This window comes from Hypomesus nipponensis, chromosome 27 (genome assembly GCF_054491055.1).
Source record: "Hypomesus nipponensis isolate SF chromosome 27, ASM5449105v1, whole genome shotgun sequence".
Lineage (NCBI taxonomy): Eukaryota > Metazoa > Chordata > Actinopteri > Osmeriformes > Osmeridae > Hypomesus > Hypomesus nipponensis.
The window spans coordinates 5,877,501-5,903,362 of NC_140387.1; the positions used below are offsets into that span (position 1 = coordinate 5,877,501).

The window sequence follows — 25,862 nt, forward strand, 5'->3', positions numbered from 1 at the left end:
AGGTAGAGGGAGAGAGGGGTAGAGAGAGAGAGAGAAAGTAGAGAGAGGTAGAGGTAGAGAGAGAGAGAGGTAGAGGTAGAGAGAGGTAGAGGTAGAGGGAGAGAGAGGTAGAGAGAGAGAGAGAGAGAGGTAGAGAGAGAGGTAGAGAGAGAGAGGGAGAGAGAGAGGGAGAGAGAGAGAGGGAGAGAGAGAGAGGGAGAGAGCTTCAAGCACTTATTCCATCTTTTACATCCCTTAATCTTCACTGTTTTCCCCAAACTGAAACATGATGTCGAATGGTCAACGAGTCCCGGTACAACACAACCACAACACATGCATCCAACCCACAGCACATGCATCCAACCCACAGCACATGCATCCAACCCACAGCACATGCATCCAACCCACAGCACAACAAACAAATCCCGCCCACTCGGGCAGAGTGGGTGTCTCTGTATCCGGAAAAGAACGAGCGTGAACTGGCTCATCCGCCCATCGGTCACACATGGTTGTGTGTGTGGGTGTGTGTGTGTGTGTGTGTGTGTGTGCGTGTGACAAGCCAAAGCAGTTGAGCGGCTGAAGAGGAACAACCAGTCTCTTCAACACTCTCCACCTTTCCCTGGCACCTCCCCGCCACACACACACACACACACAGTCTGACGTCACCTGCTAGGGGAAAGACAGAGGGTGGGAGATCTCTGTACTGCAGTGCAGCATCAACACATCACAGGAACACAGCAAGACCAGACCAGGGGGAGCAGGAGATGCCAGGATCACAGACACGGGGAGAGAGAGACAGAGAGGAAGAGAGAGAGGAAGAGACAGAGAGATAGACAAAGAGGAAGAGAGACAGAGAGAGACAGAGAGAGAGAGAGAGCATGAGAGAGAGAGAGAGAGCGAGAGAGAGAGAGCGAGAGCATGAGAGAGAGAGAGAGCGAGAGCATGAGAGAGACAGAGAGAGAGAGAGAGAGAGGGAATGAAAGAGAGCGATCGAACAGAAGAGAGAGAGAGAAAACGAGGCAGAGGCAGAGCCCTGGGCCCGACGGGTACGACCTGTCGCCGAGACCTCCTTCTGGCTCCCAGGAAAATAATCCACCGGAGCCATCCCCCCCCCTACCACCTAGCCCATGCTACCCTCCCCCACGCCGGGCACCCGCTTCCACCTGCTCGAGCGCACGTCACACCGGACGCTCAGTCTCCCCGCACGGCTCACGGCCTGCGTCCCTCGCTCGCTGTGACTGCAGCGAGTCTCTCCCCTCCGGCACGGCAGGCCGTTCGGCCCGGCGGCGCCTCCGAGGCCCCCTGAGCCAGAGAGTCCCGACCACCTGTAATTAGGGAGCCCGCGATGTGGTCCAGGGAGCGAGGGCCTGCGGCAGAGCGGGGGGTGGTTGGCCTCGCGGAACGCCTGGAACTCGCCGGCCCGGCCCGGCCCCGCGCGCTCTCTCTCTCTCTCTCTCCCCCGCCTACTCGCCGCATGCAAAGCCGCACATTTGTCATTCAAATTGCGGGTCCCGCTGTGCGAGCTGGGCTCGAGAAAAAACCCTTCGGGTAGCGGGGCGCTCTCTCCTCTGTCTATCTCTCCCTCTCTCGTCTGGGGCGCTTCCTCTCAGGGTAAGCGGGGGAACCGTGGGGGGGGGGGGGGGGCAGATTCACCTGGAACTCTATATCCTCCTTCCTTTTTTGAGAACAAGCGGGCGGGGTACCAGACGGGAAAAGAGAGAGGGAGGTAGAACCGAAGGAGAGGAGGAGGAGGTGCCGCTCTGTCGGCCCGGACAGTCCCAGTTCAGATGTGCGGGCAGCAGAACCCCAGGGGTGCAGGAGACCGGAAATAAAGACCGGAACCTTGGGCGAGGACAGACACACACACACACACACACACACACACAGGGCTGCAGGTGTTGGGTGTTTCAGAGCGGCTTGGCCGGATATTACAAGGCGTCCCGCTGCGCGCACACACACACACACACACACTCACTCACTCACAAGCACACCCACGGGAACCACATCACCTTCCCATCTCAGAGAGGGACTAATGTAGATGTGACAGAGGTACCCAAGAAAGAGGGCGAAAGAGAGCGAGACAGAAAGAGAAAGAAAGAATTACTGCAGTCTATTCTCATAGGAGGCAGAGACCTAGAACGGTAAGTAAAGCTTCTGGAAGCCTACAGGGCTGCTGTACTCCCCCTGGTACACCAGCGCGACTGGATCCAGGCTCGGAATGGGAGCGTGCACACACACACACACACACACACAGCACTACAGGGGACTTGTGTTCAAGATGGGCACAAGCAGTTGGATGAATCAAGGTGAGGATCACGCGGCGGTGTGGCCCCACCGCGACACTAAACCGTGCGGACAGGAGGACAGCGCGGGTCAACCCCCCCCCCCAACCCCACAGAAACAAGATTTCACAAGCAACGGCTTATGCTGGCGCAGCAAAAAAAAAAAAAAAAAAAAAAAAAAGGATTAGCCAATCGGCCACAACACCCACACGAGGTTCCAGCTCAAACTGTGTGAAGCGAGGGCACCCGGCTCGGGAGTTCTTCCCAGCGCAAAGAGGTCTGGGGAGGGCGGGTTCGGGGGCGGGTTGGGATGGCGGAGATGTGTCTGGTTGGTCGTGTCAAAGTCCTGCCTGAGAGGCCGCGGTGATGACAACAGGCAAGCTCACGGGAACCCGGCGTGTTCCGTCAGTGATTTACAGCCAGGCAATGGGAGTACCGTGGCAGGCCTCGCAATATTTATACCCGACGGCAGGAAGGCATTGTTTGAAAGAGCGCCGAAAGTTCCCTTTCTCGTCCTTCCCAAACGAGGCACGGTTGCCCAATGCATCGGACGGTGCTAGAACACCAGCAGGGAGATGCACTCATTCCGGTTGTCATGAGAGCACCAGCAAGCTTCTTTTTTTTTTTTTTTTTCATCATCCTTTTTCCGGTAAATGTTGTTAATCACACGAGATGTGGGAGGAAACCGTTGATGTGCTTCTGCTGATGAAGCGAGGAGATATCGCTCACAATTGTAGCCATTTTGTCCATGCTCTCATCCACCCCGAGCATTGCTTCACCACAGCTACTCTCTCTTTCGGTTTTGGGGCCTGGTCTGGTTTGCACCACTGAAGCAAGCTTGACCTCTTTTATTCTGGTCCCCATCAAGAACAACTATTTGGACCCGGAAAGACCGCTCTACTTGGCAGTAGACGTCCCTACGTGTGTGTGTGTGTGTGTGGTGTAAAGGAGTTCCCGCGGTCGCCGCAGACCTCCGCGCCGATAACTCACCGATCTTCTGGTTGAAGATTTTGTCGAACGTCAGCTCATCCCTCTCCTCGAGGTACTTCTGCATCACGCTGCGAATGCTGGAACACAGGGGGGGGGGGGGGGGGGGGGGGGGGGGCAGAGAGGAGAACATTACACGGGGGCCATCCAACAACAATAACATAAACCCAGACATTGAAATACTCAGGGCTGCCTGCGGGTTCGCCGAAACTCCAGGTGAAAGTTGAGCACTGGGGGGGGGGACGGGCGGAAAGAAACGCAATAAAAACCTGGAGCTATTGTGCTCCACGTTTTGATGAGTACACAGTACAGGCATGAGCCCCCCGCCCCCCAGGTCTCCAGTCCACCCCTCCAAGCCCATCCGCCTTATCCAAACGACAGCCAGCCTCTCATCCCATGCACCCCGTCCACCGCCGGGCCTCCGATCCTGGCCCTGCTTTGGGACTCTCCGCGCCACCTGTCCTCTCGACGGGGTTGGGCTGGGGGCCCTGGGAGGAACAAATGCGAGTTTGCGAGCAGAGGAGCATGCTGCCCTGGGAGAGGGTGTTAATGAGAGCAGGGCCGGGGGAGAATGAATCCATTAGCGCCTCCTCCACGGAGCCTATTAGCCAAGCAGCAGAGCCCCGCGGACGCGTACAGGGGGGACACCCCCCCCCCCCGGCCACGTCACTGCCGCAGCCCTGCTTCCTCCCGGGGCCCCTGGGAGGACCATGGGCGCTCCCCTGGTGCTAAGCCCCAGGCACGCCACACGGTTCGTTCGCCATTGGTCCTGCCCCCCCCCCCCTAAAATCCAGACCTGACCGACATCATGTTTACTCAGAGGCTTTTGGGAGTTGTCCTATCGTTTGCTGGCTTCATTGCGAGCCGATGCGCTAATGAAACCAGCTGGCCATTCGGACAACGACACTGTTTATCTAGGCTTCTAGTTTACCGACACCTCGATGAGGATTCCACTTCTAAACGTTGTCCTTTCTCGCAAATGATACTTCAAATCAAATGGGGTTTCGCGATGACTTCAGCACTCCGAAGTCATCGACCTCATGATGTCGTTTCAGCCGACTTGCACTCAACTCGGGAGGTTTATAGATTTAACTACTTCAACCGAGTTGGGAGTGGCTGTGGACAGGGAACCAATCAGATCCGGCCAACTTCAAACTCATGACTGCCCCTGACAGTTCTCACCGCCTTGCATTTGGCCTCTCGGTGAGCAGGCTAGCTCGGACTCGGAGATTTCGAAATCCACACACTATTTACAGACCAAGTAGGAGATCGCGGCTTCGTAATTAGCTACCAACGATGGCAACAGCAAGTGGGGGAAACACCTTTTAATAGAAGCTCGGTCCACGAATCAGGAAGTGGCGCTCTTCCTCATTCTGGAAGCCCGCGGACGTGCATCACCGCGCAGATGTTACTTGGTCATCGCCCCCCCCCCCCCACCACCACCACCCCATCCTCCTGCTTAAGCTCAACGAGGCTGCACTCTAAACACTGGATGAACGCCACGAAGAGCGCACAAAGGGTTGTCCTGTGAATACCTACCAAAACCCTTTGACCTCAGTACCAGTTGTGGAAAGACGAAGAGACGCTGGGCCCCGATCACACTTCAGGTAGCCCCGTTCGGCAAACCGTTCCTAGGCCACGCTAGTCTGACGTAGTCATACTCATCGTTTTCAGCCCAATAAGTTGGGCTGGCAGCCAGGCTAAGGCCACGCCCTTGACCCTAACGGCTCCACACACCCGTTTCCCCCGATCCGCCAATCAGCCCCTTCCGCTCTGCCGGGCTCCTCCCCTTCCGTTGCCTCGATGTCAGTCGGCGAAACAGGAGATGGGGAAGATGCACTGGAACAGTGCTGGGGGCCTGCTTCTTAAGGGGCGAGGCAACTTTTTGGAGTACGTAGGCTAGCTAGTACAGACACTTCACGCCGTTTAGCCCTATCCTACTGAACACACGATGGTTACGCTTCGAGTTTGAGACGCGGGAGGAGAAGGTGTCCTTTTAAAAAGGACACCGTCGTCCAAACTCTCTTCAATGTTCTCGGTAAAAAAACACCCGTTCCGCGTAAAGGCCTCGAAACGTCTCGATCTGGATCTTCGTCCTTTCACTAATTGCACCCAAACGACCTCTCTGGGTATTGTCACTCCCACCCCCCCCCCCCGTCCCTCCAAGGCAACGCTCATCTCATGTTGATATCTTAGTCCCCCCACCCCCCATCACTTGAGGCTCTATTGCTTACAGTGCTCCTGTCAAAATCTCACCTCTCCGCCAGCACCCATAGCTGTCGGCTCGACGGGAATGTAGCAGCGGCGCGCTATCTCGACGATGAAATGCACACAAACGCAAACGACTCCAGAGTCCCCCCCTAAAAACGCCACAACCTCAAATTGGCGTGGCTGAAAACCCTCCTCCCCCCCCCTCTCTCTTCACGGCGCACGGACGACACGCTTTTTTAATGACCGTGAATCATGACACGCGCACACCAGCGCGCCTCTCGAATTGGCCGACGTGCCCTTCGAGTACCGGCCTGACCGTTTTAAACTGCCCGTCTTAGGACAGTCCACGGTGTTGGCTTTGACAGCCTCGCTCTTCTCTGTACTCTACGACTCAATCCCCCCTCCCCTGCCTCCCTCCCCTCTCTAGGATTATTTCAGAAGCCAATTTCAGGAGATCACACAGATTCTCCCTGGCAATCTTCTATTGAATCCATATCAAATTAAACAAATCCATAGTTCCATGTGAAGCCAGACAGGGCTCAGTTGGGTCAAATCTATCAAAGTGTTTTCTGAGGGTGGCAACAAGAGTTAAACAAGCGAGATGTTAAGTTCAGACAACCTCGACAATAGAAACCTCACCGACAGCTTGCTTTCTCTCAATCTGCTTTATTACTGCCAGCTGATAACCCACGCTAAACACACACACACACACTGACACAATGCAATCATAGGGGCTTACTCCGTTCCTCGCAAATGTTTAGACAAACCCCCACTATCGCCACAACAAGCTTTACAATGGAAGGAGACGGGTTATCTCCCCCCCCCCCTCCCCCCGGCCTTCACAGACAAACACCTCGTGGATTGCCGTCCAATCTCGATCGAAATGCAAGTCCACTACATAAACAGAGAACGGCCGCGGCGTGCGACACGCGCCGCAGGTAAGGCATGGCGACAGCGCTGGGTTAGGCCCCCGGAGAGGAACAACATACAGCCAATCATTTCCCAACCCTGATCTGGACAATCATTTGTAAACGCGGGGGCAGGGATCTCGCTCGTCGCAAAAGGGAAACAAACCCATTTCTCGGTTTCACGTTCAGACAGAGCGCATGCGAGGGGAAGAGGAAGTTACACGTCTGTGTGGGAAAAAAAAAAAAAAGAACAATGCGGCCTGCAAGGTAGCTGCAGTTCGACTGGGCGAAAAAATACAATGAACATTGTCAGAACTAGACGACATCAAGGGTTGTTCAGGACAGGGCAAGCTGCACTGTTAGCTACGTTCCACATTAGGTGTCAGTAGTATGATGACAGAAACATAGGCTCTCTGACTACAGGAACACTAATGTAGGTTTCCTGGCTTCTATGGGACTTCCTGTTCGTTAACACTTAAATATGAGATGGGGGATGGATGGAATCGATCCTAAACCCATTGCAAGACAACAAAATGAATTAGGATGGGCCATTACCCTGATTGTGTAAATGATGCATAGCCTAAACAGTCTATATATTCAAAGGGCCAGAGGCATAGAGGGCTAAACATGATCCTTGAAACCGTGAAGTCCATGTCTGACTAAATAGGTCAGCGTTGTTACAGCCGGCAGGTGAAAAGGTAATAGGTCGTTTGCCGATGTCTGGGGCATGCAAAACTCACGATCTTGTTTCCCCGATTTACCTTCACACTGAGGTGGTGAAAAACCTCATGTCAAGTCATGGCACTGTGACAGCCGCCATCTTGATCGCGTCACCTGGCCTACACCCAACCCCATCCACTTTAAGCCTGTATACCGCTGCAAACTACTTCACAAAACTATTCAAATGTCTGGGGAAATGCCAGGGCAAGGGACAGACAACTGTAATCTGAAATGCAAACCTGTCTGTTACTGGGGTTTAACGCAGCGTGTGTTTATACTGGTGTTACGCACATCATGGTGAGGTGGTCTTGGGTTTTGTTTTGTAAGCCAACTGTCTTGATAACGGGCCAATGGGGTTGCTATGGAGGCTGCATCAGGAGCAATCCATGATAGCGGACCCACACTTCATCCAGGGCCATTATACCATTGTCTCAATTATAGGGATGGGCTTAGTCAGTAATTATAACAGTAGCTAACAAGGCTCTATTTTTTCCTGTCAAGCTATACATGTAGCTCATTGATTTGGCTGAGAATAGCCTTGAACTCACATCTTCTCAGCAGATAAAGGTATTTGGCAAAATACCTGATCACTCTGGCCTACACCATATTAAGTCAATTCTAGGCCTACGCCTATATAGACAAGTACTGATACCTTAACACGATTTATACCATTGAGATGGAACTCAGTGTTATTCTCGAGGACCTTTAAATAGCGTTGTCAATAGGTTTAACTCCTATTGACAAGTCAGGCTACATTGTCAAGTTACATAGGCACATTGGTAGTTCCCATCTCCCTGTATGTCCACACACACACACACACACACACATCATTTTGACAGGCAAACGCCCAAACATAGCAAGCGCCCAAACATACCAAGCGCGTGTACGGTACACATTACCTGGGCTCAGGAAGGATGATTTTCTTACTCGCCCGGGCCGCTGGAGTAGATTTGCTCTTCTCCATCGCCATCAAATAGCTGACATCGGCGAGAACTGCTTCGAGGTCCGCCATCTTCAACCCCGGGACGATTAAATCGATTAAAAACTAACTGGTTATTGTGTTGGCAAAGGATTTAAAAGTAAATGTCCACTGATATCAACCAATGTCCAGTGACGATGACAGGGTAGCTAAACGGGTGACAGGGACGACCATCGACTGAAGCGTTTATTTTTCTGACTGGGTTAGCACTTTAGGTCTCTCAAACAACGATCATTGTGACATACAGGATAAATTTGGATGAGAGATGTATCCCTTGATGATGCCTCTTCTAGTTTAACGTGAACACAGATCCGTCCAGTGCAAAAAATATGGTGGTTTCATGAACGCCAAATAACGAACATCAAATACAGATATGGCAAAGTAAATATTGATGGGGAGATCTTTTAAGCCCCCCTACTTTTCAGTGCAGGGCTTCAAATATTCCAGACGATAAACGTATCAAGCAAATTGACACCTGTCAATGCCCCAAATGTCTTAGATTATTTTGTGGATTTTGTGGCAAGCATTAAAAATCCCTTGAGTCCAGCACGACATGTGCAGCGAGCTTCTCAACACGGTGTATTCATCTAGCCCCGATAGGATATAAAACAGGCTATAATACTTAGTACCAGCTATGCGTCCACAAAAAATATGAGCTGCAACGAATATGTTGAACTGGCACCCAATAAATACATCCTGTTAAAATGGTGACACCGACCAGCGAGCAAAAATAAACAAAAGCAGGCAAACTCTCCAGTTGCCAAAAGACGACAAAGGGTTTGTCAGTTGCTGGGTCGTTATTTAGCAATAGTTCTGTTAACATAAAATACGATCAAATAAAAACAAAAAATCTTCCATTGGATTCTTCACAGCGCCGATGTGTTTGGCAGCCTCCGTTATTGGCTTCCTGAAACGTTTGCTAGCTAGGCTAACCAGCTAAGCTAGCTGTATGGCTGAGTAACGAGATTGTTATGACTGCAGATACTTGCTAGCTAGCCACCGATATTAGCTAGCTAGATATGGCGTTCTTTGTGGCCGCCTTGGCTCTCTAGCCGGTTGGTTGGCTAATCAAATCAGTAAGGTTAGCTAGTTAGCCAGCTAAAATTAGCAAAGCCTGACACGCTCTTCTTGCAACGAGCGCTTGCTTTAAATCGTAAAGCTCAGGCTTGAAACCAGATCAACAATTCGTCAAGTTAACGAACGTAATCCTACGAAATCCACGTCATTTAAAAGATGACCCATGCAACCTCATACAATTATCCATTATTGTTTCGTTCCCCCTAGCGTTAGGGACCCTTGCTCGCATGTAGACTCCGCTACAGCTAGCTTGCTGTGATGATGCCTGATGATGGTGGACGAGGCGGGGGAGGGGGCGTTCGATGTCGAAGAAGGAAATTGGCTGGGGAGGCTGTTTTGCTACGTTTGTTTCTTTATCATCAGTCCGGGCGTCGGCACCGATCAACGTCAGCCTTACTATAGATTGGTAGGCTACTGTTCTTGTTGTAGTCAGTCGTGGTTGCTAAGTGAACGACGTTCGCGAGCTTAGTGTCAGTGAACTGACAAGTCAAAGAAAAGCAAAACCATTTAGCCAGCACTAGAAAGGTGTCCTTGCTTAACCAGCTGTCAGAGGTAGAGCAAGTCTTCTTCAAAGAAAGTAGCGATCTAGCAACAGGACAGTCAGTGTTGCTTCTGTGAAGCTTCGTTCTTCTGACAAGCAAGGTCTTACCTAACTTGGAGCTAGTGCTAGCAAACGCATGGATAGCTAGCCATCGACATCATTAATATTAGAAGTCCGCATTTGATAAAGTGCCAGAAGTCGATCTGACAAGAGTATTTACGTTGTTCTAATTGTTAGACGTTGTCCCTCAAAAGTACATGTTTCTTAAATCCCATTTGGTCCGGACAAGAGTACTGTATGTGATCAACTCCAATTGGTTTGCTGTCTTGTGTTTGCAAAGCTGTCTTCAATGTTCTCTAGAGAGCTAAAAACTAACTAGCACCAACTTCCTCCAATGCGACTGCGACTGAGTAGGCTTTAAAACATGTAATGGAACTCGAAGGATTCGACGTGATTGTTTACAAATCACCTACTGTATCCACGGATTACCATTTCGTTACCCAAGTACACGTTTAGTGGACCCTCAGACACTGTAAATTTAACAACGTAATACATGAAAAGCATCTAGTCATTCCAAGTACTTGGTAAAACAGGCAAGTAAGTGGCTGCTCTGCAACCATATGCAAGTGTACGACTAACGCTGGTTATTATAATCAGTCCACAATACGAGGCACTATATAAGTTGTATCTACTTATTCGTGATCATTTTTTAGTGATCTTCCTAAACACATTCCCTAATGGCTTGTTTCAAATGGAAACATAGTGCCTTCTCCTGGTAAGTGTTGGTAATACTTGATTTAAGTATCTCTTTCGATCAGTCTCACAGTCTTTATGTGATTGCTGCTCATATTCCAAGTATTTGACATGTATTTGTACTGTCACAGAGGCAGATGAATGGAGGAGGTCAGTAAGGTTTAAGAAATACAGTTTATTCAGCACCGGGGAGCGGGGATCAGGAGTAAGGGGTCACAGGGGTAAGAGGGCAGGAAGGAGGGGTTACTGCTGAATGCGGCGGATGGACTGGATCTGAGGGGTCTGGGAGTGGGAACCAAACTCCCTGAAGTGTTTGTACTCCCCGCAGTGGCGGTCGCACTCCATGATGTACTGGTATCCACGGTAGCCAGGATACTGGTAGCACACAAATCTATCAAGGAAAGAGATGGCGGTTATAACCCGTGGGGCTGCACAGTTCATTCCAAGGATGAATCAGGACGGACAGGTGATGGAGTGAGCGTGAGATCCCGAGGTAACCCACAGGAGACAGGGATATATCGAGAGAGAGCGAGAGAGAGAGAGAGAGGGGGAGGAGTAAAGGGTGAGAAGGAGAGATGTGGTTTTGTGGACACTCACGCTCCAGACTGGACCTTGAGGGAGCCCACTTCGTTGTTGCACCAGCCCATGGCCTGGAGGGAGGGATAGTCGTCGCTCAGCTCACCCTTACGGGCCATGAAGTTCTCACGCTCGTAGATGGTCATGCGACACTCCCTGTGGTTCTGGGAAGGGAAAGAAGTCGAGAGCGGATGACACCTATGAGTCGAGCAGGTTCACTTTCACCAGACCAGACCGGTTGAACACAGAGACCTACAAGGGCGATGAAGGGCCTGCTAAGATGAAGGGGGAGGGAGCACAAGTATGATAGAAATTGAAGGTTGTACTTACGGCACAGGCAATGGGTCTGAAAGAGGTCATCCTCTCAATGTGATAGGCGTTGCTGCCTCCATAAGCATCACACTGAGGGTACTCTCCTCTCTCCAGCACAAACTGCTGGCCCTGGTAAGAGGCATGCTCATAACCCACCCAGCTAAAGGAAAACAGAGGATGACAGTCAGTTTCCCTATCCTGATACAACACAACAATAAACAATAACACTTTCGATACAACTCTGTGTGTTTCTTTCTGTCTGACCAGATGCTACTTTTTTAGCCTGTGTGAATGTGATGTGTTTATGATGCGCTCGAATGGCGAACGGCAGCTCGCGTCCGTTTTGTCTGGCGTGGGACTCACGCTCCACTCTCCACCCTGAGAGAGCGCACGCTCTCGAAGCCAAACTCCATCACGTTGCAGCACTCGGAGGTGAACTCATGGCGACGGCCCTGGAAGCACTCCTCGTCGTAGACGATGATCTGACCAGAAAACAGAGACAAACGGCACTCTTCAGAATTCCCTCGAGTTAAGAGACGGGACTGACAAACACACAGTGGCCTTGTCTTCGGTACACTCTAAATGTCTGCAGTCAGGTGGTTTAAAGATGAATTTTGTTTCACAGGGAATAAATGCGAGGATGAAGCCATCTTTGACTATTAAGCTGCGGTTGTATTCACTGTGGGACTCAGCAAGGTGGTTTGTTGGAAAAAAAATTACTCCCCCACAACTGTGATTGGATGAGTTTGTGACTAATAAAAGGTATTTTGTCAAACAGTAGAAACAGTCTAGGGTCAGCCTGGGGAATGTTTCATAAAAGTAATCTTGTTTGTTCAAATTTCGACAGGAATGAATCTTTAAGTATCCACACTGCAGCAAACATTGTGTTGAGCCTAGAGACCAACTGTTATGACAGAATGGGTCCTGGTGATGCATTGTGTTCGGAGCTCAGGCTACCATGCAGAGGTTTGTTTCTGATGGAGCCACTCAGCTGAAGAATGTGCCGGACAATGACACACAGGCCTGGGGCTTGAGATGATGCATGGGTCCAGCCTGTCATTCAACACACTCACCTTCCAGTGTCCGGAGAACTTGGTGCAGTGGTGAGTCATCTTGTCTGGAATGAGAGAGAATATAAACGATTCTGAGAGCAGAATGTGACATTTGTCTTGTTCACTATGATGCCAGTGAAATGGGCTCCTGTTAACACACACACACACACACACTGTGCTCAAAACCCCCCCGAGAATTCTCTTTTGAACAAACATCTCCCTATCCCAAAACAAAGTCTGACTTTGAAGTTTGCTGACTCCAAATAAGTTGCGTCCACAACATTTCTCTGTGTAACTTATTAAAACAGAAGTGTGGAAAATAACTGGGGAAAATAGAGCAACATGTTTGGTTTTTGGAAAATCCCAGAATAGCTTTTAACTGTCAGTTTATCTCAGCAGGACTCCCTGTGTTACCATGTGCAGCTCCACTCTGTTACATGGGCTACTTGCAAAGGGCTGTTCTGCCACACAGCGCGCCATGAAAAGGCCTGCGCATCTGCAGGGTCGCTGAGCAGGTCCAAAAGCACGAGCTGCTTCTGTATCACGCCTTGAATAGCAGGACCAGCCTGAATGCACGAGTGCCCCGATGAAAAGCATCGCCAGATATGAATAGTTCCCGGGCAACAAAAAAAACCCACACGAGTCAAGTCGAAGAAGCCCACGGGTCTCCTCTCGCTCTCCTCTCTTTTCCTCGCACCCGTCTAACTCGCGTCATTTGTTTTCTCACTCCTGTCGTAGTCTGCCCCCCCCCACCCCCCACGGGCTTCCTATCTGCCCACGATATCTGTCTGCCGCGTCGCCCTCTGGGGCGGGAGCCGGGGGTGGGGTCCTCTGCAGTGGGGCTCAGGGGGCTGAGTGAGTGTGGGCCTGCCCTGCTAGCTGCTGTGCCCTGGATGCCCGGGTTGAGGGGAGAGCGGGACAGGGGGGGACTCACCTCGCTTTGATGCCCTTGGGATGTCCTGGTGTGGGAATGAGAGGAGGCACGCGCCCCCACCCTTTTAAAGCCTCCCCTGGCAAAGGGCCACGCTGAAAGCCCCGGCTCAGCAGCGGGGGAGGGGCTTCTCTTTGTCCCCCCCGCGACAAAAGCAGGGTTAATCTATAGAGGGGTAGAAGTGCAGACGCCACAGTATCGCCCACGGTATCGGGGGCAAGGGACAAGAGACCTGGGGAAAGGAGAGAGTGGCCACACGTTAAGGACTCTTAGTGAGAAAGGCAATGGACGAGACGAGAGGGGCTGGGTGGGGGGGGTGGGGTGAGGGGGGGGTGGTTCTGTCTCGCTTGTCGCCCTGGCCTCGGCTGTGTTCTTCTCTCTCGCATAGCGTCTGTTTCCCTGGCAACCGCTTTCTCTCTCCATCTCTGGCCCTCCTCGAATTCCTTCTTGTCTCCTTCTCGACGTCTTCCTTCGCCCCCACGCTTGACCACCTGTTGCACCTTCTGGGATGCTCGTCTGAAAGCACACACACACCCGGCCTCCTTCCTGTCACCCACGTTTGCTCACACTCATCAGGAACTCTTAAGAATACTATTCTTGTATCGTTTTGCAATGGGACTGGAGTTTGGCATTCCCTTCAGATATATTTACTGTCCATCCAATGGATTTTTTACAACTGTGGAGGACATAATACAGTACTATAGATGGAAATAGATAACGGAGGTTAATGCTGAAGACACTGTCTCTGTCACTGGTGATAAATATGTGATATTGTTAGGCATACTTCGGTGCTGCTCAACAGCGGGGGGAATGTGGAGCTTTTGGCAGAGGGGAGAAAGGAATACAGCCAAGAAATAAGCCACTATTCTCCCTCTAACAGCCAGAGGACTGAAATGTGGAAAGTTCAGCCAGAGGAACTCAATTGCCAACAGCTCCAGCAGGAATACTAATAGTTCGGGCTCCTCTGTTGCCTTCCTCTTATAAACAACTCCCCACCCATTTTCACAGGGCAATTTGTGATGAGATTTGTAATGACATGAATAGATATCAAATATCATGGATACACGTCATTCTTTACCCAACTTATATTGGTGTTTGTTCAGCTGTACATAAGTAGACAATCAAATGCAGTATTCCAAGAGGATGCAAGCGTGATTGTAGCTCTAGCTACATGCATCAGCTCAACTTTCAAGCCAGAGGCTCTTGTTTGTTTTAACAGTTGAGTGGTTGCCTAGTCAACCAGTGGTAAACAGAGATGGAGAGACAGTCCTTTTGGTAGCTGTCTTTTGGTCAGTCTGACTGTCCAGCTGGATAATGTGTGTTCATTAAGCACACTTTTATCGAAAGCCTCATTTGGGGGGGAGGGGGGATTTGAACCCGTCATCTTTTAATCTACGGTCTAACACTATACCACTGAGCTATATTCAGTGTGTGGTACGCTGGCTAACCTGATCAAACAATGCAAGTCATTATTCAGTTCAAAGTTTGACCTGAACTTCTAAGTGACCCTTTATTTACCAATCACGTCTAACAACCCTTCCTCTTGTCTGGTGTGGTCATGGATTCTGACTGCAACACTGAGAAATGCAACCGTAGAGGGGAGTTGTGGGAAAGGTATTCTCGTGATATCTCATGCCAAATGAAATGCCGATTATCCCTCATCCTTCTTGTCATTTCCTCACCACCTTGATCAATTACAGTTTCACTGGTCTTACTTTGAAGGTTTATAAGTAAGTTTATAGTTGACTCTTTCAAGCTTATTGCAGCAAGAATATGTGAAAATACATATACATTTATCATTCGAATGATAAATTATAATAATGAATGTATTCAACAGACACCTTTATCCAAAGCGACATACTATCCAGGGAGGGTGTGAACCTTCGACCTTGTGACGCAACCAAATGTTTTAGCCGCCAAGCTATACCCAACCCCCTAAAATCGACCTATTATGCATCTAAATCAATAATTCTGAATATGACAATTGCTTTAACTATAGCCAGTTTGAACTGTGATTGAAATCTCTCTTTTGGAGTTGTAAAGACAGTACTTGGGAACAGAGCGTCTGCATGAGTGAGAGGTAGATGAGGGGGATTAACTCTTTGCGCCCTCTGGGTCTATGCATTCCACTGCTATACGCAGCTATAGCTTACAGGCCCAACCACACCAACACAGGGGGAAAGTGCCTTCGTCAGGGCTTTCCTTTGACAGTAAAGTGCTTACAGGCAGGGCTGGTGGGGCCGGGGGGGGAGTGTGTGTGTGTGTGGGGGGGGGGGATTCTCGGCGATGCGATGACCCGACGGCTTTGGCACTGACCAACTGTGATGACGAGGTGCTTTCCATTGTGCCGTGAGCCCCTGCGTTCGGCCTTTGCCAGGGTATAAAAGCTGGGCCGCGGCGCTGAGGGGACCAGCACGAGCCAGCCTCCCACACACGGCACTGCAAGCTAAACTCACGCAGGTAAGGACAACACACAGACCCACACGCACACTCAGACACCAGCCGTTCCACTGCAGTACAGGGGGGGCACAGCCGGCGGCAGGGTCTACGCTCTCTCCGCTTGGCCCGGACGAGGTCACCCTAAGGCTGGCGAGAGCCCCTGGCAGAGGCCCAGGCCTAAGGGCCTTCATGAGTCACTCAGTGCCCAGGCTAGATGGTTATTTTCTGTAAAGTTGCAGACTAGAGCCCACGAGTGAACCAGATTCACCCAGTAGAAACACCAACCTTATTCCGAAACTGGTGCTCTTGGGGTGGGGGATTTCTTCGTAGACATTGCAGTGCCCATAGAAAGTACTGACGCTAACCTGTGATCGGTATGTTTGTGAACCGTTTTCCTATCTCGTTTTCCTTCTCTCTTTCCCCTCCCTACCTACTCGCCTGTCGCTCTGTACGTCAACCTTTCGTTTCATCCCCCTCACCCTGCTCGCCCCATTTCTCCTCTTCTCCTCTGCTCCCTTCTCCCAGACTCTAACATCATGTCTCAGACTGCCAAGTCCGCCTCCAACCAGGGCACTGATGCCAAGGACAAGGGTGCCCCCGCTGCCACCAGCAAGGCCACCAAGACCGGAGACCCTGGCATGGGTTCCTTCAGAGTGAGTCACAGCATCATTAGGCCATTTCACAGTACGACGACGACTCGCCATTTCTTATCAGTCCCAAAGCTTTTCCTTCGCCCGGTTTCCGATGCACTAATATGTTCCCGTTGACTCTGGTGCAGATCATGCTGTTCGACCAGGAGAACTTCCAGGGAAGAATGATGGAGGTCCAGAACGAGTGTATGAATGTGTGTGACCGCGGCATGGATAGAGTGCGCAGTATCATCGTGGAGTGCGGCCCGTAAGTGGACAAACAACACCCCCCCCCCAAAAAAAAAACCCCAGATATGAACCGCACACACAAGCATGTTCACTGTACTCCAAGGCAATCATCCCTCTTTCCACCTTCCTTCACGCTCACTTCGTCGACAGGTCTACCCCTCCTCTAATCCTTCTCTCCCCTCCTCGCACCCCTGTGCCCCCCCTGCCCCCGGCGACCCCCCCTCTCCAGCTTTGTTGCCTTTGAGCAGACTAACTTCCGTGGGGAGATGTTCATCCTGGAGAAGGGCGAGTATCCTCGCTGGGATACCTGGAGCAACTCTTACCGCAGCGACTGCCTCATGTCCCTCAGGCCCATCCGCATGGTGAGCCAATCAGATGACACTGGACAACGATTTTAGCGGGGGGTGGGGGCGGGGAGCTATATTTTCACAAGGAGAAACAGATCAGTAGACTTCGAATATCGAATACCCCATATTGCTAAAAATCATGTGAAAATCTGAAGCACAGAAAAAAAAGCTATATTTTCACAAGGAGAAACAGATCGGTAGACTTTGAATATCGAATACCCCAAAATCGCTAAGATTCACGTGCAAATATGAAGGCACGGAAAAGTTCCACGAACCCTCTTTCTCTGTGTCTGCCATACAGGACAGCATGGAGCACAAGATCTGTCTGTTTGAGCTGTGTGACTTCAAGGGCAACAAGATGGAGATCCAGGAGGATGACGTGCCCACCCTCTGGGCGCATGGTTTCACAGACAGAGTGGGCAGCGTGAGGGTGCCCGGCGGAGTGTAAGTACACATTACTACACGCCTAGATTTCCCCTAGGGTGTTCCTCAACAGCACTGGTTTAGCAGTGATTCAGACAGGGACGTAAAACATTGAGTGTTTTACCCAATCCGTCTCGGAATGTGGGTGATGGGTTTCTCTGGATGGGCTACAGAACACTGTGACAGTATTTGCTCAAATACATTCATTCACTTGAAAGCAAAACTCAAATGGCACCCTGTCCTTTCTATCATATGCCTTAGCAAAGTTAGGGCACTTTGGAAAACAGGAAGTCAATAGAGACATGTCGTTGGAGGAACCCCAGGGCTAGTCCTTGACTGCAGTGTGTGGCTTAAGTAGTGTGGCATTAGAGTCATAAGGCAGGCGGATGACTGTGCGATGTCTGTAGCTCATAAAACATCAAAAGTGTATTTTTAGTTGAGAATGTTTGAGTTCGCTCACGGGTGTTCAAAATCGCACGGAATTTTTATGTAGCAAAGGATAGACATTATTGACATTAAGACAGGTATGCGTTGAAAAAAAACATCATAATACCAAGTCACTCATCATTACTGATTTTCTCTGTTCTCTCTCTAGGTGGGTGGGTTACCAGTATCCCGGCTACAGGGGCTACCAGTACCTGTTCGAGTGTGGTGATTACAGACACTACAACGAGTTCTGCGCCTTCCAGCCCCAGATCCAGTCCATGCGTCGTGTCAGGGATATGCAGTTCCACCAGAGAGGATGCTTCAACTTCACCACCGCCAGCAAGTGAGGGACCCCTGCTGGACGCCTGGTGTAGTTGCAACCAGCTCTCAACCGCCCATCCGGCGCTTTTTATTTTTCCTTAACCTCTCTTCCTCCCCAAAATGACCCAAACCTCAACCCTCATCCCTCCAATCCAAAGGAATAGAATGATAGCATCGTACCGGACAACCTAAATGACTTTTTATGATGCCAAAAATAAACATGTTTGGAAAAACTTGAACCTCCCTGGTTGGACAACCTTTATTTGGGGCTTTAATTGCTATTCCACAATTGTTTTGTTTTTGTTGTTTTGTTTACTGTCTGCTATTGACCATTTCTCTGGTTCTGATAGTTATGTCTTTCTCTCTATATATTATTCCTCCCATTCTCCCACACGCTGGCAAAGTAAAGTCACAAAAATGTTTTCAAGGATTAATTTCCCCTCCATCCGATGACTCAGTAATTTAACTTTAATTTAAATATGAACGATATTCATTTACAATAGAGTCACATGTCAACAGTCAACATTTTGGCGTTGACGACGTATCGACTACGTCACATGTACGCTTCTGGTTCCACCACACACACAAGCCAGAGTTGCACAAGCAAGCTGAAGAGTAATAATGGCAGCACTTTTCAAAGCAAAGAAAGGTTAGTATTAGCGCTTTAACTATTGATTAACATGAGATACCTCCATTCACGAATAAGACGTTTACTTCAAACGTCTTATTAAGGCAAAGGTCATACAGCTGACAAAGTAAAACAACTGAAAGGGCTTGCTAGCAGGAAGACTGGCTAAGCTAGTTATCAAACAAGCAGATCGGTAGTTAATCAGGTTGCTTTTAATTCCAGCATGATTTAATGAATGCGTTCGTGTAATTGCAATGGTAATGTCGCTAACGAGTGCTAGCTTGTTGTTTTGAATGGGGTTAAGTAAGGACTAGTAGCATTGCTAGCAGCTAGCTAATTGTCAGGTTAGATAACGATTGTTCGCTATCGCCACATTTACAGTTAACAAATCATGCCAGGGCTTAATACATGTTATTTATATACATTTAGTTAATTTTGAAAGGGTTAGTAGTTAAATTTGACATGCATTGATGTTTGAAGTGGTTCCCAGTGCGAGCGCGTGCACGCACTAGGAGAAAGGTTGCGAGCGCGCATACGCAGGGCGACCTTTCACCCAATTCTGCAAGTTGTCCTCCCGGTCGACACTTTTCCATCCATAGCAATTAGGCTCTTTTTTTTTTTTTTTTACGGTGCCCATCATATTTTTACTACACCCATAACCTTTGCGAAGGGTAAGGGTGTAGTTAATGGGTCTGCACTCTGCACCGACAACGACAAAGAACAGAAAACCAAAACACAAAAGATTGCGAGTCAACAATAACGTTATGACAGATGAGTCAAGGTTTTATCCATCTTCCGTCTCTTCCCCAGCCCTGGGGCTGTGTCTAAGTGGCTGTCGAGGACTAACACAGCTTGCCGAGCTACCCGAGATGCACCAGATGCTTAGGCAGACATGTAGAGACTACGCCGACCGAGAGCTAGCTCCTATTGCCGCGCAACTCGACAAGGAACACAGGTTCCCTGCCAAACAGGTACATGCACCCCTCAGCCAAGCCCCCGAACAACTCGCCCTCAGACACATCCATGCCAAGATCCTGCCGCATGCACGCTTAGTTACATAGAGCCTTGTCCCCTTGTGTTTTTCTTGCCGTGTAGATACGGGAGCTTGGTGAGATGGGCGTGATGGCCATCGAGGTGCCAGAGGAACTGGGGGGAGCTGGGATGGACTACCTGGCCTACAGTCTGGCCGTGGAGGAGATCAGTCGAGGATGTGCCAGTACTGGAGTGGTGGTTTCTGTCAACAACGTACGTGTTTTGCCCGCCTGGCCGAATTCCCAAATGACCTCCCAGCCCTATTCAGTATAGTGAGTCCCTCCCCCTCACGGCATCCCGTCAAGCGTTTGAACCGTTTGCCTTCCAGTCTCTCTACATTGGCCCGGTGTTAAAGTATGGAACGGAGGAGCAGAAACGGGAGTGGATTCCTCCCTTCACCACAGGAGAGAAGGTTGGCTGCTTCTCGCTCAGTGAACCAGGTACACACACACACTCACACACACACACACTCACTCACTCACTCACTCACAAACGTACACAGTACACATGAATCATGGCAGGCGGTCATCCACTCAACTTCTTTCCTACCTCACCTGGAGTTCTCTACCCCGCTCTCTCTGTCTTCACGAGTTCCCCCGCTCATCTCGTTCTGCCCCAGGTAACGGCAGTGACGCGGGGGCGGCGTCCACGCTGGCCCAGCAGGACGGAGACGAGTGGGTGCTGAACGGGACGAAAGCCTGGATCACCAACAGCTGGGACGCCTCCGCCACGGTCGTCTTCGCAACGACCGACAAGAAACTCAAACACAAGGTCGGGAGCGTGCGTGCCCTCCGAGGCCACGTGATTGGCCAATGGCCGCGTTAGGCGTGGACACGATTGGCCGCACGCGAGGCGTGGATGCGATGTGATTGGCCGCGGTTCCACTTATCGTCTGTTTGTCCTTTTCCCCCTTGGCTTCCCCTCTCTGCAGGGCATCAGTGCTTTCCTAGTCCCCATGCCTCACCCGGGCCTGTCCCTGGGCAAGAAGGAGGACAAGCTGGGCATCAGGGCGTCGTCCACCGCCAACATCATCCTGGAGGACTGCAGGATACCCCTGGGCAACATGCTGGGCCCCCGAGGGGCGGGGTTCAAGATCGCCATGGTGGGTTTGGGTGCGCCATTTTCCTTCAAAAAGCTTGCAAACAAAACCCCCCACCCCCTCACCTATAAAACACTCCAACTTGACCATCTCTTCTCATGGCTGTGTCCACTGCACTGTGTGGGTGTGAAATGCACACAACTGACTTGTTTCTGCATTTGGAGTAGTTGGCGTCGCGTGCGCACAGTGACGCTTCTGTCGAGAGAGGTGTTTTCATGTCTGTTCCCCTGTAGCAAACCCTGGACAGTGGGCGTATCGGCATAGCCTCCCAGGCCCTTGGTATCGCACAGGCTTCCCTGGACTGCGCTGCGGACTACTCCCACAAGCGCATCGCGTTCGGCGCCCCCATCGGCAAGATGCAGGCCATACAGGTAGGCGGGGCAGGTCACCAGACGTTTTCTGGTCTGGGCGAATGATTTGCCGGTTGCTTGGCTGCTCATGTTGACCGAGGCGCGCGTTTTGGGCATTCCGCAGTTTAAACTGGCCGACATGGCCGTGGCGTTGGAGAGCGCTCGCCTGCTCACCTGGAAGTCGGCGCTGCTACGAGATGCCAAGATGCCCTACTTGAAGGTACCCAGACCCCCCTCCCCTGCCTCCCTCCCTCCCTCCATCTCTTTTCCTTCCCCTCTCATCCCTCGTTTTCCCCTTTGCCGAGCCGCTCGGAGCAAAACGTTCCATTTTGTTGTTGACCATCGTGACCCCCATCGGTTGTTTTGGAGAGAGCTCCGGCACTCCAATTCCTTCCTCAACGCGCTTCCTGTTTCCTGTCCCCAACAGGAAGCAGCCATGGCCAAACTGGCCGCGTCCGAGGCTGCCACCTTCTGTGCTCACCAGGTAAGACACGACCATCCTCTGGCTCGGCCAATAGGATTGGATGTTTCGAGCAAAAACACACCCCAGTCCATCCAGTATTTTTAGACTGTTAGTTATGCCCGTTTTCGTTGCCGTATATCTGTTCAATGCATCTCTCCGACATTTCTTTACTTTTGCTTCCATCATCTCTTATGTGGAATCGAAAAAAAAAAAAAAGGCCATCCAAGTTTTGGGAGGAATGGGTTACGTGACGGACATGCCAGCGGAAAGACACTACCGGGACGCACGCATCACGGAGATCTACGAGGGCACCAGTGAGATCCAGAGACTGGTCATCGCTGGACAGCTACTCAAGGAATACAAGCAGTAGCATATAGGCTGTGCTCTGGTTGGAAGTAGCCCTTCATATTGATCTAGGACCAGGCAATCTCACCACGGGTTCGAACCCTTCATCATCCAGATATTGACATGGTCTACGTCAAGAGATACTGTAGGGGCTATCATCCAGTCCATCAAAACCAAAGGGCTATTACAGTCGGAATGGCTGTGTTCCAACACCCAGCACGTCTTTCAGTTTCAGATCTGCTGCTCTCCCTCATCCCCCATTTGAAGAGTAACTGTAATAAAATCCTCTTTCAAGAACATTATTTATGTGATAAGACTAACCTGCCTTACAAACATTCATCTTTTGCTGTGCCTGCAACCCGGATTCCTTAGATATAAGGACGACGGCTGACTTGCTCAGAGAATCTGGGGAAGTCATCAAGTACTAAGACTTGGAAGCTGTTTCTCGCACCATCTGTTGTTTTTTGTGTGTGTGCTGTAATACCCATTCTTACAAGAAGGGAGCAGCGATGCATCTCAGTTGCCTTTTCCCCCCTCAAACATCACCAGAGCGCACGCCACACTTGATGGATGGACACTGGTTCACGATCTACATAGATGTGTACAAGACCAGACTGCTTTTAGGTGGATGCAGCATTACTGTGACTCTGCCCATCTATTGCCATGTCGTAGGCAAGCGGTAGCCAAACAGCGGTGTCTAGGAACATTTCCGGTCAACTTTTGATTGCATCAAAATGGTGTACGCCCACCAGGTTATGATCCTAAAGTTTGCGGTTTGATCCGAAAGCAACGTCGAGTGCAGGAGTTTCAATCACTGTCAGCTTGATCCGTTGGATTATTTGAGACCGTATGCTCTGTGTAGCGCATTGTAGGACGTGAGCTACACAGTCCGGGCCTGTGCCTCCATAAACTGCTAATGTACATATTTTACAAAGTTATGAAGCAAAAGGAAAATAAAATCTAATGATCTCATCTGTGAGTTGTCCTTTCATTGTGAATGAGATGAGTACTGTGCTGCACAAGCAGGTTATTGTCTTGTAGCTGTATGTGGACTAATGGGATGAAACAGGCCCCTGCACAGTCTGGGCTTGATGTTAAACAATGAATAATTTATGGCTCAGGCAGTCATACAAAAAAGTCAAGGTTCTGCTACCCGCTCGCACTAGGACATTTTGAACTCACAATGATCTCTTTGTTTCATTTACATTTAGTCATTGAGCAGACGCTCTTCCAAGTTTCATATCGGTTTCTTATTAGTGTTGTTTCTCGTTAGACGTTAAACTCGCCTGTTCTGCGCAGGGTGTACACAACCGAGGCATCTAGGAAGTGTACGCTAACACGACCAGGATCTCTCATCACATCTCTTCCTCCAGTGTGGCGCTGTCGCTATTCTCTCCAGAGATGATATCAGGGAGTAGACCTAATGTGTTCCCCGTCCCTGTGCAAGACTGGGTTACTGGGGCAGAGGTCATGGTGTTTGTGATTTCCACGGTACACATGCATGTGTATGGGTTTATCAGGGAGTCGGGCTTCCTTCCTGTTGATGTGCGGTGCTCTCACACGATCCAGTTTGTTTGGTGTGTTCCACCGGGCCAAATCCTCCGACGAGGCCAAGTTTCCTGGTCTTCCTGCAGATCCTGGCCACGATACTGTGGATTGTATGCGTGCTGTTGTATTGGCCTTGCACGCTCCTACTTGCGTAGTCATGTCAGAGACATGGATTAGTTAGGATACAGACACACACTCAAAATATGTTTTTCTGTGTTATTATTTTCCTTTGGGGTGATTGTGCGCCTTTGTTAGGCCTACATTGTTTTGTGTTTTACTGCTGTACAACCTATTGTCCCATGTGGGGACAAATCAAGTTCCACTTACAACTTGAAAAAGTATAAAAACTCGTGTACAATATTGTTTATTACAAAAACGGATATACCACAATACATGGTGAAGAAAACAATCATTTGATACACAAAAACTGCAGAGCAAATGCATTCATATGTAAATGAGCCCTTGGATTACAATAGGAAATCACATTGGTCTGATCAGGCTACGCTACAAAGGGAGCATCTATGTGGAAACAAACAGTCTAAAAAGTACATCTCTCAGGACGTGACTATTAATAACCAGACACTGGACAGAACAATACGCCATTCAGATAGTTCACATACCATCTCATACCACTTGGGCAAGACAATGGCCCATATGCGTCCGACAGTCACAACATTATACATTAGGCATAAACAAAATGTCTATATAATAACTGTGGGAAAATGAACATCATTCAGAAGAATCTAAATCATGCAAAAATCAGAGTTGAGGCAACACTTTAGTTGATTCGGTAAGTCCACAAATACCAATGTGACCCATTACTTTCTGGTTCACATCGGAGAGATTTGGTCCAATTTTTTCGCACAAGTCCACTTTATCGGCCTACACATAATGTTTTTTATCAAATTCAACGTTGGAAGTGATGCTTTTAGTGGGAGCGTATTTGATGGAATAGGCGCCTCCCACATTCTCAGGACAGGAGCAACAGAGCAAGGTCCCACCGAGCAGGAGCAGGGCCGTTGCAGCCCAACCGATGTAGATCGAGGCTCCAATCTCTCTTTTCATGGACGCTGGCACGGCAGGGTCGTAAAAGTCGACTATGATTCGGTTGGCCATCCAGCAGAGAGGAGCCAGGGCAAATAGCCCACTGATGATGTAGATCACACCACCAGCGTTAACAACCTTGGCTTTTACCGATTCGGTTGTAAGGCAGTTGGTACACTGGGCACCTGCAATCGTTACTGTTAGCCCGGCAACCCCTAACACGGCCGAGATCACGGTGAGGGCGCGCGCCGTCTGCAGGTCTTGGGTGAGGGCAAGAACGGAATCGTGCGTCTTGCACTGCATCTGTCCTGTGCTTTGCACCACGCAAGACATCCAGAGACCGTCCCAGATGGTCTGAGCAACGAGAATGTTTGACTCAATGAACGCAGTCACCTTCCACATGGGAAGACCACATGCGACCATCCCCAGTAAAGATCCAGCGACGCAAAACCCAAGGCCCAAATACTCCAGACACGCCGAAAGCATGGCTTAGACTTGATGTCAACTTCTTCAGATTATGAATTGTTGTTATTAAGAATAGCAGTAGGGCTATATCTTCTACAATATCACGTTCAAATGTATAGTTGTAATATCTATACTTGACAAATAAAAAAAGGTACAAATGTCTCCGCCCGGACACAACTTACTGTGCCGACGAACCGAATCGACTGTCTACGACTGAGTATCAGACTTCACGTTTAACAGACCAGAGAGCACTAGACTGACTCCACAGTTGCACACACATGTCAAAACAAAGCTGAAACTATGAACCAATAAGCGCCAGGCGCGTCTCTGGCTCAGCCAATGAGGAGTTGGAGGAGAGGCAGAGAGCGGCACATTGGCAGCCATGAGTAGCAGCAGCGATTAAATCACTGACTTTTTTTTTTTTTTTGCGGTAATAAGAAGGAATGAATTGTGACCTAGAAGAAACGACAAGAAAGAGGTGTTTGGCACAGTGGTAGCTGCAAAGAGTTCTATCGCGGAGGATATAAGGAATATTTAAGGAATGTAGATAAATAACGGTGTTTTTTCTCTGTTTCACTCTAGAGTCGAAAAGGCTCGATACCTTCCAACAATGAAGCGATTTACAGCAATCCATCAGCTGGTTTTAGGAAGTTACTATATGGCCAATAAGAAACCTCTCAAACACACACACACACACACACACACACACACACATACACACACATGCACACACACATATACACACT

At 49.9% G+C, this 25,862-nt stretch overlaps 5 protein-coding genes across 5 annotated transcripts in view; 2 read left to right on the top strand and 3 right to left on the bottom strand.

The window, feature by feature from the left end:
* The window catches only part of grk3 (G protein-coupled receptor kinase 3), a 27,454-nt gene extending 17,287 nt beyond the window's left edge, over positions 1–10,167 (bottom strand). The window contains exons 1-2 of the mRNA XM_084693279.1: positions 7,987–10,167; positions 3,252–3,328 (exon numbers count right to left, since the gene is read on the bottom strand). Coding sequence (XP_084549405.1) covers positions 3,252–3,328; positions 7,987–8,099 — 190 coding nt within the window. The 5' untranslated portion in view covers positions 8,100–10,167. The remainder of the gene's footprint in view (positions 1–3,251; positions 3,329–7,986) is intronic.
* A 447-nt stretch (positions 10,168–10,614) lies between these two features.
* Positions 10,615–13,509, bottom strand: cryba4 (crystallin, beta A4). Its single transcript, XM_084693282.1, has 6 exons — positions 13,312–13,509; positions 12,399–12,442; positions 11,689–11,807; positions 11,344–11,485; positions 11,035–11,177; positions 10,615–10,828 (listed from the first exon to the last, which is right to left on the bottom strand). Exons 2-6 carry the CDS (start codon positions 12,435–12,437, stop codon positions 10,681–10,683), a joined length of 591 nt encoding a protein of 196 aa, XP_084549408.1. The 5' UTR covers positions 12,438–12,442; positions 13,312–13,509; the 3' UTR covers positions 10,615–10,680.
* A 2,774-nt stretch (positions 13,510–16,283) lies between these two features.
* On the top strand, positions 16,284–18,346 carry crybb1 (crystallin, beta B1). Its single transcript, XM_084693281.1, has 5 exons — positions 16,284–16,400; positions 16,526–16,644; positions 16,855–16,987; positions 17,274–17,416; positions 17,991–18,346. The coding sequence occupies exons 1-5, from the start codon at positions 16,284–16,286 to the stop codon at positions 18,166–18,168; spliced, it is 690 nt and encodes a 229-aa protein (XP_084549407.1). The 3' UTR covers positions 18,169–18,346.
* Positions 18,347–18,685: 339 nt separating this feature from the next.
* acads (acyl-CoA dehydrogenase short chain) lies at positions 18,686–23,031 on the top strand. The gene is made up of 10 exons (XM_084693280.1): positions 18,686–18,791; positions 19,581–19,741; positions 19,866–20,015; positions 20,131–20,242; positions 20,422–20,573; positions 20,734–20,904; positions 21,135–21,272; positions 21,376–21,471; positions 21,679–21,735; positions 21,932–23,031. The coding sequence occupies exons 1-10, from the start codon at positions 18,764–18,766 to the stop codon at positions 22,082–22,084; spliced, it is 1,218 nt and encodes a 405-aa protein (XP_084549406.1). The 5' UTR covers positions 18,686–18,763; the 3' UTR covers positions 22,085–23,031.
* Positions 23,032–23,955: 924 nt separating this feature from the next.
* cldn5b (claudin 5b) lies at positions 23,956–25,378 on the bottom strand. The gene has a single exon (XM_084693710.1). It carries the CDS (start codon positions 25,135–25,137, stop codon positions 24,490–24,492), a length of 648 nt encoding a protein of 215 aa, XP_084549836.1. The 5' UTR covers positions 25,138–25,378; the 3' UTR covers positions 23,956–24,489.
* Positions 25,379–25,862: the final 484 nt, after the last annotated feature.

Excerpts from the sequence above, each read along its gene's own strand:
- acads (XM_084693280.1), top strand. The coding sequence starts at position 18,764 with ATGGCAGCACTTTTCAAAGCAAAGAAAG. Across the intron at positions 19,742-19,865 it reads ACAGGTTCCCTGCCAAACAG|ATACGGGAGCTTGGTGAGAT; the intron begins GTACATGCACCC and ends CTTGCCGTGTAG. Across the intron at positions 21,736-21,931 it reads CCACCTTCTGTGCTCACCAG|GCCATCCAAGTTTTGGGAGG; the intron begins GTAAGACACGAC and ends AAAAAAAAAAAG.
- crybb1 (XM_084693281.1), top strand. The coding sequence starts at position 16,284 with ATGTCTCAGACTGCCAAGTCCGCCTCCAACCAGGGCACTGATGCCAAG. Across the intron at positions 16,401-16,525 it reads CTGGCATGGGTTCCTTCAGA|ATCATGCTGTTCGACCAGGA; the intron begins GTGAGTCACAGC and ends ACTCTGGTGCAG. Across the intron at positions 16,645-16,854 it reads ATCATCGTGGAGTGCGGCCC|CTTTGTTGCCTTTGAGCAGA; the intron begins GTAAGTGGACAA and ends CCCCCTCTCCAG.
- cryba4 (XM_084693282.1), bottom strand. The coding sequence starts at position 12,437 with ATGACTCACCACTGCACCAAGTTCTCCGGACACTGGAAG. Across the intron at positions 11,808-12,398 it reads AGTTCTCCGGACACTGGAAG|ATCATCGTCTACGACGAGGA; the intron begins GTGAGTGTGTTG and ends TTTTCTGGTCAG. Across the intron at positions 11,486-11,688 it reads CTCAGGGTGGAGAGTGGAGC|CTGGGTGGGTTATGAGCATG; the intron begins GTGAGTCCCACG and ends GTTTTCCTTTAG.
- cldn5b (XM_084693710.1), bottom strand. The coding sequence starts at position 25,137 with ATGCTTTCGGCGTGTCTGGAGTATTTGGGCCTTGGGTTTTGCGTCGCT.